The 14093-nt window shown below is 48.8% G+C and overlaps 1 protein-coding gene across 2 annotated transcripts in view; it reads right to left on the bottom strand.

Moving 5' to 3' along the window:
• SCFD2 (sec1 family domain containing 2) overlaps window positions 1–14093 on the bottom strand; it is a 405365-nt gene that overhangs the window by 13473 nt on the left and 377799 nt on the right. For both annotated transcript variants that reach the window (XM_023253105.2, XM_023253104.2), the window contains exon 7: window positions 8233–8367. In XM_023253105.2, the coding sequence (XP_023108873.1) occupies window positions 8233–8367 (135 nt within the window). The remainder of the gene's footprint in view (window positions 1–8232; window positions 8368–14093) is intronic.

The raw sequence follows: 14093 nt of genomic DNA, 5'->3' as shown, positions 1-14093 counted from the left end.
TCTGAGGACGGAGTTCGAACTCCTTAACTCAGCATACATGGCTCTTTCAATGTGGCTTTGCTTCGCGTCGCTACTTCCATCTTCAGGTGTATACTGTTTCCTGGAGTCATTCACAGGAATTTGAGCTGTGCCTGACTGCATGGTATTTGAGGGGTTTTTTGAACATTTTGGTAAATATATGTCCCTTTATGGGACGCTGGCACTGAAAATTGCATTTATCACAGTGTTTGGTCTGAGTTATTTTCATAAGGAACTACGGTTACTAAATATCTTGACTATCACTGCATCGTATGTTTTATGTAGCACGTGTAGTTTCCTCTGTGTAAAGTACCCTCTCCTTCTCTTCTTTACCTCCTTCCCTCTTAGTCTCTTTAAAAAGCATCCCTTCCTCTGGAAAGTTCTAATTGTCTCTTGACTCCTGTCCCGTGACCCGAATCTGACACACACCTCTGCCTTGGCCTTGTCCAGCTGGACCGCTGCCTTGATATACCTGCCTGTCTCCTCTCCTGGCCAGTGAGCTGCTGGAGGGGGAGGACCGATCATATTTATCTTGGGATTTTGGTATTTGTGGCTTTGAGCATAGACCTTGCTCGTGGTAAACTTTCAACAGATGTTGCACGAATAAAATAAGTGGATAGATGAATGAATGAGACGCATGGGTTAGCTGGAGATGCCCTTCTTAGTTCTTAGAGATCTTTTAGAAAGTCTTTTTTTTGCTTCACGTGTGGGTCTTGCGGCTGAGTAGCTAACCTGAGGTTCCTTCTCGCCCTGTAAATAACGGTTTCTCACTTGATCCTGGAACAGAAATACAACTGGCTCCAGAACTTCAAGTGGTACAGTATGTTCCCCAAAACATATGCTTTCCATAAGAGAGTCTGGACTCTGAAGTACCCTGGCAAGAGTCTTGGAAGGATATATTGAAAGATGAAAAGGAAACAAAGAACAGTAACAACAAAGAACAATACCCTGGGGCCAAGGAGTTGAGGGAATGTTGGTTTTGGTACAAATAAAAGGGTCCGATGCATCCGCGTTGCCATTTGCTCTTGTGGTTTCTGTTTAGATTTATGTTTTGATACCAGACTTTCCTTCTAGAACACGTCGAGTGGGCAGGCTGTTGGGAGGCGGGGTCTCTCAAAGTCTTTTCCATCAGAATAACACATTCCTTATAACCGGCCCTCCACGGCTGCATCCCGCATGCATGTGAGTTCGTGGTGAAAGGCGCATTGAAGCTAAAAGCTCTAAGCATTATTTTTGCCCTCGCAAATGTACAGAGCAGTAAGGCGAGTCAGTCTCCCCGCTCTCTTCACTTTCCAAGCCTTTGCTGGCTGTGATTTTCCGGCATGGGTTCTGGACGGAGAAGACAGTCTCTGTCCACCGTCCATCCGTCGGAGCCTTCGAAGCGCAGGCTGCCAAAACCTTCTGCGCAGCTCTGGGCCCCGAGAGAGCTCCTGGATGTCCTGATTGGTTTCCCCGAGCAGGGTTTCCTGTGCTTCCGGTGTCCCTGGCGCCCTCCGGGAGTTCTGGGACTCAGTAGTGGACGGACCAGAGAAGAATCCCTGCTGGTGTTCAGTTTATACTTCCGCCGGGGAGAATGACAAAGGAGGTAAGGAAACTGGCAAGGAAGGAAGGTGGTAAGGGTTCCGGAAGGAAATAGAGCAGGGGGCGGGGCCAGCGTGACTCGATGTAACACCGAGAACCTGTGAAGTAGATAGAGGCTCCGGTTTACAGACAGAGAGAGACAGTGAGGCTTGAAGGGGCTGAGTAACTCGTCCCAAGCTGGAGGGCTGAGGCTGAAATCCACGTCTGCCTCACCGCCGAGTCAGACCGCTCCACACACTCCCATTTACAAAGCGATTCTTCAGACTGAAAGCATTTTTATTAGCTTTCATCTCTTAAGGCCACACTTTTCACTCTTCAGCGGCATCAGCCAATGACCAGGTTCCCGGTGGAACTTACTCGTTGGATCACACTGCAGAAGGTCTCCACGCTCCCAGAGCCACTCTGTGGTGTGGCTTCACCCCCCTGTCACATTTGCTGCGGTGGGTGGTTTCCTCTTTCCCGAAACTTCCCCCACTCCGTCCTGTTTCTAAGCCCCCTAGGTTTCTCTCCTTAGAGGGCTCTGCTTGCTTGGCCTCCTCCATTACACATCGTGTCCCTGACTGCTCGGGCCTCTGGTCCCTGCTCTTCTCCCAAACACCCCCCTGGGTGCCCCGGGCCCTGCCCATGGTTCATGGGTCACCTGCACCAGCAACCCCAGATTGCTACTGTCGGCCCAGGCTCTGCTGAGCTGCAAAGCTAAACCCTCAAATGCAACTTATCTTGCTCTCCCTTCCTGCTTCTCAGGAACGTTAACACCACTCATCTAGTCTCCCCACCCCAGGTGAACGACCCTAGACGATGTCTTCTCATTTGCTTCCACATCTAAGCAACACCCTGTCCTGTGGAACCCACCAGCACTGTGTCCCTGCCCTCAGGCCCCCAGCCCGGCTTGAGCCCCCCGGATCTCCCCATCTTCTCACCTTCCCTCTGCTGCCCGATGCAGGTCTGGCCACATTTCCCCCCTCACTTGCCATCGCCAGGGCCACCCTTGTAAAATACAAATTGGTTATACGTTCCTGCGAACCATTCGATGGCACCTCAGTGTTTTGGTCAAATTTCAGACCTCTAGTCTTTCCTGATCTGGCTTTTGCTTATCTCTCTGCTTTTCACAGTCTTCCACTCCCCCCATCCACCCTCAGCTCCAGCCCTTGGGAGCCATGCACGATTCCTTCAATGGCACTGATGGCTCTGTTCCTAACTTCTGTTGCTCTGATGGCATTCAACTCCCCTGGGAAGCCTTCTCTGACTCCCTGCCTGGCTCCTCCTTCTCTGTGCCCTCCCATCTCATCTGGCACACCGCTTCTCCCTCCTCCCCGCACTCCTCAGTTTTCTTGTCCATCTCCCTAACAAACTACAGGCCTCACAAGGTGAGCTCTGCCAGGGCCGGCGGGGCATCTCGTCTGTCTCCATGACTCCCTTGCCCACAACAGCGGCGAGCACACAAGAGAGGCCCTCGATAATTGCTCACAGGCAGACAAAGATCGTAGACTGCCCAAACCAAGTTTTTGTTTTTGCTTAATGATTCCTACCGTGAGAGAATCCATCTCACTAGACCTTACAGATCGTATTTAGCTAGTGTTAGACCAAAAAAAAAATCAAGCCTTACTTCATAGTATGAAGCATAGTTAAGAAGGAGAAAACATAAACAATGGTTATAAATAGTGTCGCAGACAGAGCTTCCAGGCCGTGTGCTGATTTAATCAACGGATGCCAACAGGGTTTCTTCTTGTCAGAAATGCCGTCAAGTAGAATGGACCTCGGCCAACAGTTCATCTCTCCGTCTCATTTTCCTGTGCAAACAATGAAGAGCTAGACTAGATGGTCCACTAGAGCATGCCTAGCTCTTATAGTCCAAGGGTCCGACATCCGGTCTCACCTGAGGCTCATCGTTTTTGCCCTTCAGCCCCCACGGCATCCTCCACCCCTGCTGTGGGTGCCTCCGCAGGTGTCCGTCCAACACACATGTGAATGGCCTCTTTTGTCCTCACGGTTGTGGGGTGGGCTCCCGGCAGCCATGTTGTGACTGAGGGGTGTGATCCTGCCCCTCAGACTGGTTCAGGAACGGGCCGCTGACCGAGGCTGGGCCAATTCGAGACCCTGCCCTGGGAATCAAGACTTGACCCGAGGTAGATGAGGCTCAGTCAAAGCTGAGCCCAAAGCTGTGGCACAGCTCCCCGGCCACTCGTTCGACGAATCCCGAGCACCTACGGAATGCCGGCCTCTGTTCTTCTGCGTCTTCTGCCAGCCAGGGCGAGTCTCAAAGAACTGTCTGGTTTCCAGGGGCTTCCCTGATGTCAGTCCCAACCCTTCCTGAGGCCCACCACATTGCTGCCTTGAGTTCCCTGAGACACTCCTTGGTCTTCACAATACATGATCCCCAGTAAATGATTCCATCAAACATCTTCACTTCAACTGGAAGAGTTTCAGTTCTGATCCCCTCTCCACTACCAGCATTTCTGGCCTTGTTGAGCCACTTTTCCTGCGGACCCAAGGCAACGGAGCTCTCATATCAATTCAGAGAAAGGCCCAGAGGCAAGCTCTGGGTCTTCTTCGAGTCTTTTTCACAGATCTTCTCATTTTTTTTCCAATTAAGCATGGCCACATAGGACATGGAACAACAACAACAAAAGCCTTCTTAAAAAACACATGACAGGAGGTAAAAGGGCCTCATGCAATTTCATTAGTTAAAACCCACCCTCCTCAGGCCAATCCCAACAGAGAAAACATCTTGACAAATCGTGTCCTTTAGTCAAAACAAGTTGGGGGCCAAACACATGGAGTAGATACAAGATATGTTCTTTTCAGGAGGCTGAACTCCAGACCGCAAATTCCAGAAATGCATTTTAAGAGCGCTGCCTATTAGACATGCTAGTTTTAAATTAAATTAACGTTGAAGCGAGAGGGGCAAGGTATGTTTCGATTTATGTATTAGATCACTATCAAGCGTTCCCGTAAGGAGATCAAGGTGCTCCGTGCACAAGCGTCTTAGAGAAATGCTTGGCTGCTTGACGAATGCCAGGTTCTGACAAAGCCGTTTCTCCCCAGTTGGAGGGTCCCCCTCCCCCCGCAGGCATTGCCCTTTGAAGCCCAGAGCTTTATGTGGCTAAGCACAAGTCTACCCTCTGGTTGAGGAGTGACTTCGGCTGACTTGAAACACTTTCTCAGGACTGCCTGAAGAATGATCTTGTGGGCATATTCCCTCTTCTCCCCAGCTTGTGGGCCTTCCCTTCCAGGGCCTGACACAGTGGAGAGAGAGGGAAGTAGGAGAGGAAAGTTGTGCAGCGTCTAAGCACTCAGGAAGGTTTGGTTTCGTTTTTGTTTGGTCAGCTTTGAGATTCCACTTGATCTTAGCCAAAAGGCCGAGAAGCGATGGTCAGCTTTGAGATTCTATTGTTCAAACAAATGATGGCAAACAGGCAGGTCTTCCATTGTCCAAGCCTTTCCGGAAGCACTTCTTCTGAAACCAGGTCAGGAGCGTGAGTGAGTTTTCTGTCCTCTGGACTGGAGGAAAAACTTGTTACACGTGGCCCAACACTGCCCTGTCAGGCTGGACAGCCAAGTGCAGATGTAGGCTGAATGCAGACTGTGCTTTCCAAAAGGGGCCACAACATATTTTCAAGAGGAAGAGAGTAAGTCCCTTCTCCCTGAACACAGGTGGGTATGTGTGACTGCTTCGACAAACAGAGCACCGTGGAGGGGATGTCGTGCGACTTCTGAGGCTCCTGACTGGCCCTCTTTCAGGATGCTTGCCCTTGGAATGCAGCCGCCATGCTGTGAGGAAGTTCGGGCCATGGAGAGGAACCGCGTGCCTCGGCTCACCGGCCAGGCTGAGCTACCGGCTGATGGTCCGCGTCAACTTGCTGACCACGTGACTAGGCCATCTTAAAGGTGACTCCTTCTCTGTCCCGCTGTGCACAGAGTGCAGATTCAGGCACCCAGTCAATGACCAACAGCATGTGAAGTCAATGTGTTGGGATGGCTTCTCACGCAGCAGGAGACGACCAGAGCAGGTGGGGTTGGAAGACTTCTCTGGACAGTCTTTACGCAGGGAAGTACACTAAAGCAATGTGGGAACGTCGCGGTAACAAGCTGCCGTAGGATGCAAATGAGGGTTTTTTGTTTTTGTTTTTAAATGTTTATTTATTTTTGAGAGAGAAAGCGACAGAGTGTGATTGGAGGAGGGGCAGAGAGAGAGGGAGACGCAGAATCCGAGGCAGGCTCCAGGCTCCGAGCTGTCAGCACAGAGCCCGATGTGGGCCTCGAACTTACAAACTGGGAGCTCATGACCTGAGCCGAAGTCAGACTCAACCGACTGAACCACCCAGGCGCCCCCGGAGGATGCAAATGAGGTTTTGACTTTAGTAAGGGCAAAACCCAGCAGCCTTGACTTCCCCCTCACAGAGTTTTGGTTTGATGCAGAGAATCTTAGATGCACATCTTGTACCCTCTTCTCTCCACGGGACTTTAAGCAGAGTAGAAGACGCTCTCTTCTGATGGCTTCCCTCCATCTCAAAGACATAGCTCCTTGGGAAATCACAGTTATTCCTCAAAGCCCACCTGGCTGTTCCTCTTTACATTTCTTCCACTTATTTGATTGAAGCCCTGAACGTGTGAGCCAGAGGTAATTTTCCCTGTCAGGTTCTACGGTGTGGTTGGAAGCCATTGAAGCCCGTGTAGAAACAGAACAAAAGGACCCTCCCTTGGGGTGCCAGGGTGAGGAGGGCTTTGTGGCCAGCCCACTGAGACTCCTCCCGCCCCCTGCAGACAGATGACATCCCCTGGCAACTGACAGCAGAGGCCTGGCAGCTGGTGGTGTGGAATGGATTCTGACAGCTGCCGGGAAAACACAAATTCCCCCTTTTTCTGAAATCCATTACTTGGAAACCTCCTTTTGAGATCCGTCTCAAGGGGCCAGAGCATTTCTTCACGGGCCCTAACTCCAGGGATATGAATGGAGAGAAACAGAGCAGCCCAGGACGGCTCCAGACACCTTCCCAGGCCAAATCCTTAGGACAGTGAAGCTTCTGATTCCAGGAAGAGCTGCAAAAAACACTCTGCAGAGTTTAAAAGGGTAATTTAAAAAACGTGAGGTGTCACAGTTTATGAAACAGTAATGGAAAACGCGAGTGGCTGGTCTCTCCCAAGGGAGGCTCTCTGTTGGCCTGACAGTTGCGAAGTCCATTAGCATATTAAAGGCACTGTGCCTTCCCAAGCAATTTCATTTGTTGTCTCACTCCGTGTTCCCCAAACATATTTGGTCACAGGATCCTTTTGCTAAGAAACAGTTGTTTCTATGGAACATCGCTGGACAAGAGCGAGTTGGAAGGCCTCCTCTGGCCTGTACCATGCCACTGGGCAATCTGGAAACACGTATGGTGAGCAGGGTGCAGGAGGGTTGGAGCCTTCACTATGCCCTTGGCCAACCACGAACATGAATGCTGCAGCCCGTCGGGCCATCCTCAGACCTCACTCACCAGGGCCTGAAAGTCCACACGTGTTATTTCAGCCTCTCCTCAGGGCCAAGTCCAAGCTTGTGAATGAAGGAAGAGGGTGCTCGACTGGAGGAGGTTTCGGAGACCATGCCTAGCCTGGAAGTTTCTCCACAAACTGGCCATCGTGAAGGGTTACTGGACAACCTTGGACTTACATGCAACACGGGAGCCCCCGAACATGTTCCGGAAGCTGATCTGTAATATGTTATTTAAAAAAAAAAAAGAAAGAAAGAAGGGAAAATCCACCAGCCATGGGTGCAGCAGACACAGCTGATAAGTGGGGGCAGCAGGAAGGAGACCCGGGCGGCCCCTCCAGCCTGTTTACTGCTTTGTCTAGAGTCTGATTGTCTGGCTTCTGTCCTCTGGCTTTTAGAGTAGACCAGTTTTCCTGGCATATGCATTTATTGAACTCTGAAAAGGCCAGATCTTCTATGTAGATTAATTCATGATTTCAAAGACGCTTTGAAGTAGGCAAAACATTCTGTTATTTCCAAGAGTTATTACAACTGAAATCCTGATGTAGACTGGGAGGCCAGCCTGTAATCTTGTTTAGATCCTTTTAAATTTAGAAACTTTATAGTAAGTTAAAAATAGGTCTCATTTGTTTGCTTTCCATCCTTTTATCCCCATGGCAAAGGCAGTTCAGTCATTTTTGACCTGCCCTTGATATTAGCCAGAGAAAGTCTAGCACTTGCCACCTGGGAGTCTGCTGGGCTAAGACAAAAGTCATTTTCAAATGGATTTCGGGGTGATGCTAGTCATATGACCGAGCAGAGTTATTCATTATCCTACCTAAGTTCTGGAATTAAGAGCAATAGACCATCGGCAAGACCTGTGACGAGTATATGGATTACGTGAAACTGTGGGTCCGGAGGAGAAAAGTTTTCATTAGTGCTATCCTGGAGGGCTTGTATTCTTATTGGAAAAGACCACAGCGCTTAGGTCAAAAGAAGCTGGATGAGGCCGGCAGGTCGGGCTGTTTATAACCAAAGTTAAATAAAGACTGTACCTGATTTCAGAAGAGCCCAAAACACTGGCTGTTATCTTATACGGTCCTCACCAGGGTGAGCAAGGTGCCCGCATTTTCGTGCCCATCCAAGAGAGCAATACAGTCAGGATGACCTCTTCATGGTTACTTTACCTTCATAAACATGCTAAATCCAGTTTTAAGGAGATCCGTGAGGCCTGAAGACATGTGTTCGATATCCACCGGATCTGGCTTCTCAGGATTAAATATTTCCTCCACAACCTGCCTCAGCAATGGCTTATAGGATGCCTGGAAAGACAAAAATATTGTGCTGTCAGTGAAAGGGTTTGTTTGGTTTGTCTGGAGCAAAGACAGCTTTATCTGCACCAGATGAAACACAACACGTTTATTTTGACATCAGGCAAGGGCGGTGATTTTGTGTGCGTGAGAAGACAATTAGAACAACACTGTTTTGTTTTGTTTTGTTTTTTGGTAACGTTCACCCTGATACTCTGGCACTGTTTTTTTTTTTTTTTTTTTTTTTTTTTGTTGTTGTTGTTCTTAGCCCTTCCCACAAGCAAGTATCTCTTACCAGAGCTGTGAGCCTCGTACAACTAGTTTTCCCATCAGGGTTTAAAGTGACAATGTTACGTACGAAAAACACAGGAAAGCAAAGTATTGTCATTTGATACAGACACGACGAGGGTCTCCGGTTTTCCTCGACATCCTCAGACCTATGCCTCCCTGGGCGAGGAACTGGAATGTTTTCTCACGACATCTCGTCATGAACGCAGCCTCAAGCAATCCCTCCTTCCTCTGTGGAGCTCATCTCCAAGTAGGACTTGGCCAGAAAATGAAGCCAAGGTGCCAAACAGGAATCTGACCAAGGTCAGGGCTTAGACAAAGCAGGCTACATGGCACCATAAGAATTTCGGTAGAATGAAGCTGATGTTGATTTGCCACGGCTCCTACAGTTTGATAAAATGGTGCTCCGACTGTGCACGTTTAGATAACGTTTGGAGGCCTCTGACCAGTGCACTTTTTTTCTCTTTTATACGTTTATTTACTTTTGAGAGGGAGAGAGAGAGAGTGTGTGAGCGCATGAGCGGGGGAGGGGAAGAGAGGCAGAGGGAGACACAGAATCTGAAGCAGGGTCCGGGCTCTGAGCTGTCAGCACAGAGCCCGACTCGGGGCTTGAACTCATGAGCCGTGAGATCATGACCTGAGCAGAAGTCGGACACCTAACCCACTGAGCCACCCAGGGGCCCCTGACCACTGTGCTTTCTGAGCATGTTTCCCCCCCGGCCTTGATCTCCTTCCTACTGTGCTCTTTCTCCGCCTCTGTTCTTCCCATCGGCTGACCACCTTCCTCCCTCCTGCTGCCGTCTCGGCTGCTCTAGTCCCACAGGGCACCGGAGTCTGGAGTGTGAAAGCCGAAAGCAGGAATGTCTCCTCCCCACACAGTCTGATGACTACCACAGCCTCAGAAAAGCCAGGCTCTGACAGAGCCCTGCCTAGATGTTTCGAACTCCTTGTCTCTTTGCATTGGCCGAATCCGTGACCAGACTCTGGCAAGTGTTGAGGCTACTTGGTGAACTGACTTCATTTTTTTTGGGGGGGGGGGTTGTTTTTACTCTTATTTTCCCTTTATTCCAATTTTCTTACCTAAAATGTTTTAGGGATAGGGGTGCCTGGGTGGCTCGGTCGGTTGAGCGCCCACCTCTCCGTTTATGGCTCGGGTCATGATCTCAGGGTTTCCTGAGTTCAAGCCCCGCATTCGACTCTGTGCTGACAGTGCAGAGCCTACTTGTGTTTCTCTCTCGCCCCCTCTCTCTCTCTCTCTCTCTCTCTGCCCCTCCCCCACTCATACTGTCTCTCTCTCAAAACAAATAAATACACTTAAAAAAATGCTTTGAACTAAAGCAGGGTATAAACCATCAAAATAATAAACAATTATTTAGGGGCGCCCGGCTGGCTCAGTCAGTGGAGCATGTGGCTCTTGATCGCGGGTTGTAGGTTTAAGCCCCATGTTGTGTGTAGACATTACTTAAAAATCAAATGGTAAAAAAATAAACAATTATTTAGCTGGGACATAACAGGCTCATTTATCAGGGCTAAAACACAGGGAGAAATAGCAACTACTCAGCTGAGGGGAGCAGCCTTCATATTTATTAGTCCGTCTGACTACTGATCTAACCCAGAGATCTCACAGGTAAATGTTCATGAAAGGTAAAGCACTGAGCACGAATTTAAAAGACAGAAATTTGGGGCGCCTGGGTGGCGCAGTCGGTTAAGCGTCCGACTTCAGCCAGGTCACGATCTCGCGGTCCGTGAGTTCGAGCCCCTCGTCAGGCTCTGGGCTGACGGCTCAGAGCCTGGAGCCTGTTTCCGATTCTGTGTCTCCCTCTCTGTCTGCCCCTCTGTCCCAAAATGCTCTGTCTCTCTCTGTCCCAAAAATAAATAAACGTTGAAAAGAAAAATTTTAAAAATAAAAGACAGAAATTTAAAAACACAAAAGCAAAAACAAGGAGTCTACTTTCCCCGTGATAAAGCTGTTTAAGATCTGTTTTTAATTTTTTTTTTTAACATTTATTTATTTTTGGGACAGAAAGACACAGCATGAACGGGGGAGGGGCAGACAGAGAGGGAGACACAGAATCGGAAGCAGGCTCCAGGCTCTGAGCCGTCAGCACAGAGCCTGACGCGGGGCTCGAACTCGCGGACTGCAAGATCGTGACCTGAGCTGAAGTCGGACGCTTAACCGACTGAGCCACCCAGGCGCCCCTAAGATCTGTTTTAAAAATTTATCACCCAGGCAAAAAGGGAAAGGTTTGAAAACACGCACTTTTGATGCAGCCGCGGGGAACCAGACCCTCTCACGTGCTGCTGGCGGGAGCGCAAGTTGTTGCAGTCAGTGTGGAGAGCGATTGGCAGTTCCCGTCACAATGACAAGTGCGTTTGACCTGGCAAGCCCACCTCTAGGAATTTATCCTATAAATATGTTACCACACGCAAATGAGACCCATAACGGGCTGTGTGTTGTCTGTCGTGGAGAAGATTGGAAACAACTCACGTGCCCATTGGTAGGAGCTGTTTAATAAATGGGGTAAGTCCACTGCAAGAAATGCCACGGAAGCAGAGAGGGACGCTCTCGTGTTGATCTGGCAAAAAGCACAGGGCAGGATAAAGTGTGGGTGGGAAAAGCAAGGTGAGGAACAGAGTGTGTGCTGGGCCGGCATTTGTATAAAACGTGTCACAGGGGATTTGGAAGCTTGTAGCTGCGGAAATACGCGAAAGATAAATGGAGATGTGATTTACTGAGACTGCCATGAGCAGTGATCATGGAGTGGAGGGCAGGACAAGGAACGAAGGCAGTGTGGGGGGTTGGGGAACACTTCAAGATACCTCTTTTTCTTTTTTTTTTTTAATTTTTTTTTTCAACGTTTATTTATTTTTGGGACAGAGAGAGACAGAGCATGAACGGGGGAGGGGCAGAGAGAGAGGGAGACACAGAATCGGAAACAGGCTCCAGGCTCCGAGCCATCAGCCCAGAGCCTGACGCGGGGCTCGAACTCACGGACCGCGAGATCGTGACCTGGCTGAAGCCGGACGCTTAACCGACTGCGCCACCCAGGCGCCCCAAGATACCTCTTTTTCAAAAAACACAGTTAAAACACTACGACAAAGGCGCCTGGGTGGTGCAGTTGGTTAAGCATCCTGCTTCGGCTCAGGTCATGATCTCAAGGTTGGTGAGCTTGAGCCCTACTTTGGGCTCCACACTCTCTCTCTCTCTCTCTGCCCCTCGGATTCTCTGTCTCTCCCTTTTTCTCTGCCCCCTTGCTCACTCATGCTCTCTCTCTCTCTCAAAACAAAACAAAACAAAACAACCCCACCGCTACAAATAACAAGAGTGAGTTTTTCTTTTACTTGTTAAAAATTAACGTTATTTATGCCTGGAGGAGACTCACGTAGAGCACACTGAAATGTTAATTAGGGTTGTCTCTAGGTCCTGGGAGTAACGGGCATTATTTTTTTCTTTTTCTAAATTTTCTAAAGTTCACAGATAGACTTCTGGAATCATAAGATAATGCAATCGATATTTTCAATGTTAAAAAAACCAAGGGCGGGGAACGGCCGCTGAATGTTGCAAATCTTCCTCTCTGACTAAACTGTCTTGAGAGCCCTTTTGTCATCTCAGCCTTTCTGGACGTTTAAATTTTACTTTCATCTTCAACTTAAACTTTAATCTCTTTAAACTGCTCCCCAAGGAGAAGTCCTTTACCAATATTCTGTTACCTTTTCCAGCAATATCATCAAATATTCATCACCTTCTTCCTTAGTAATATCATCTCATTTGTAGCTCAGCATATCTTCCACTGGCTACAAGACTGCATTCTCTAGCCTTCCTTACAGCTGGGTACAGCCATGCAACTAAGTTCTGGAAAACGAGAAACAAGCAGAAGGGTACTTGGACTTGCAAAGGTCTCCTTTTTTTTTTTTTATTTTTATTTTTCAACGTCTATTTACTTTTGGGACAGAGAGAGACAGAGCTTGAACGGGGGAGGGGCAGAGAGAGAGGGAGACACAGAATCGGAAACAGGCTCCAGGCTCTGAGCCATCAGCCCAGAGCCCGACGCGGGGCTCGAACTCACGGGCCGCGAGATCGTGACCTGGCTGAAGTCGGACGCTTAACCGACCGCGCCACCCAGGCGCCCCCAAAGGTCACCTTTTTTAAAAGGGAGGGGTATGCTCTTTCCCTTCCTCTCTTCTGCTGCTTGGAACATGGAAGTGATGTCTGGAGCTCCGACAGCCACAGTGGCATACAGGGCCATCCATTCCTTCGAGATGCTGGAGCAGAGAGCTGGAAGAAACCTTAGCTGGTGACGGCTGGCAGGGCCATAACACGAACAGACTAAATCGACCTACTCTACATGACAATGCAAAATGTCCTATGTTTAAGCCATGATTTTTCAGATCTCTGTTCCTTGCAATGGAATGAAATTCTAACTGATACGAAGTGCAAAGGGAATATAAAGAAACGGGCCATGCCTTCCCTCCAGGAGCTTACATTTATTTATTTTATGAGCCTATATACAGTTATATAGAAGAACTTGAACAGAAACCCAGACAAATAACATTTAGGCTGTCATGATTAAGAGGGGAGAGAGTATGTCCCCCCCAACCTACAAAAAAAACACAAAAAGGTTGTTGCTCTCCAAAGGATGCACTTCCTGCAGGGGGAAAGAGCAGTGATGGTGGGAGGAGCTCAGACAGGAAAAAGTCTGTAATCCAGCTGAAATGCTGACTCAGTACCTCCTCTGTGCAAGAAGCAGTGGGCCAGGCATGATGGGATGGTTCTCTCCAGTGCAGTCTGTGCAAACAGCAGAGACAAGGAAGCCTGGAGGGCCCGGGGACCTCGTCTTCTCCCCTTTTCCACTTTCAGCTAAGCTCTGGGGAATGAAGCACCCGGGAGAAGATACCCATTGAGCTGGGGTTCCCCTTGGGGGTGAGCAGAGGTTTGGAAGGGCTATTCCCTTCATAGTTTCATTCTTGGGATTTTGTGATCATTGGATGTTAGCGGGGAAGATTGTAAACCCTTTTTATTTTATTTTTTTTCCCTAAAGTACGTAGGTAACATTTATTTAGAGTGCGAAAAGAAATTACAACTTCAATACAGAAAATAACAGCAAACACGCACACGATCTAGCAAAATAGCATAGTTGCTTTTATTCATTAATTGCTTGATGTATCTCCATGATAGTCATTTCTTAGATCTCTTGACTGCATTCTCTCGGATTATCTTTTCATTGGACAGCAATTTTGAAAAATCATTTGCTATAGAGATGTGACAGTGATTAAGCTCTTGTGTCTCCAGTCCAAACCCTGTCTTCTGTACTTAATTCTGTGACGCTGGCCTGTGACTCCATGGACTACCTGTGTGCTTTGCCATCTAGACCTGCTGGACTCCGCCAACAGGGGGCACTAGAGGGATGCTGGAGGCAGGAAGAGCAAGCGCGTGGTCTTCCCCGTTGATT

The sequence above is a fragment of the Felis catus genome, chromosome B1, assembly GCF_018350175.1.
Source record: "Felis catus isolate Fca126 chromosome B1, F.catus_Fca126_mat1.0, whole genome shotgun sequence".
Taxonomy (NCBI): Eukaryota; Metazoa; Chordata; class Mammalia; order Carnivora; family Felidae; genus Felis; species Felis catus.
The sequence above is the reverse complement of the archived record's forward strand: the minus strand, read 5'-3'. Positions and strand labels throughout refer to the sequence as shown.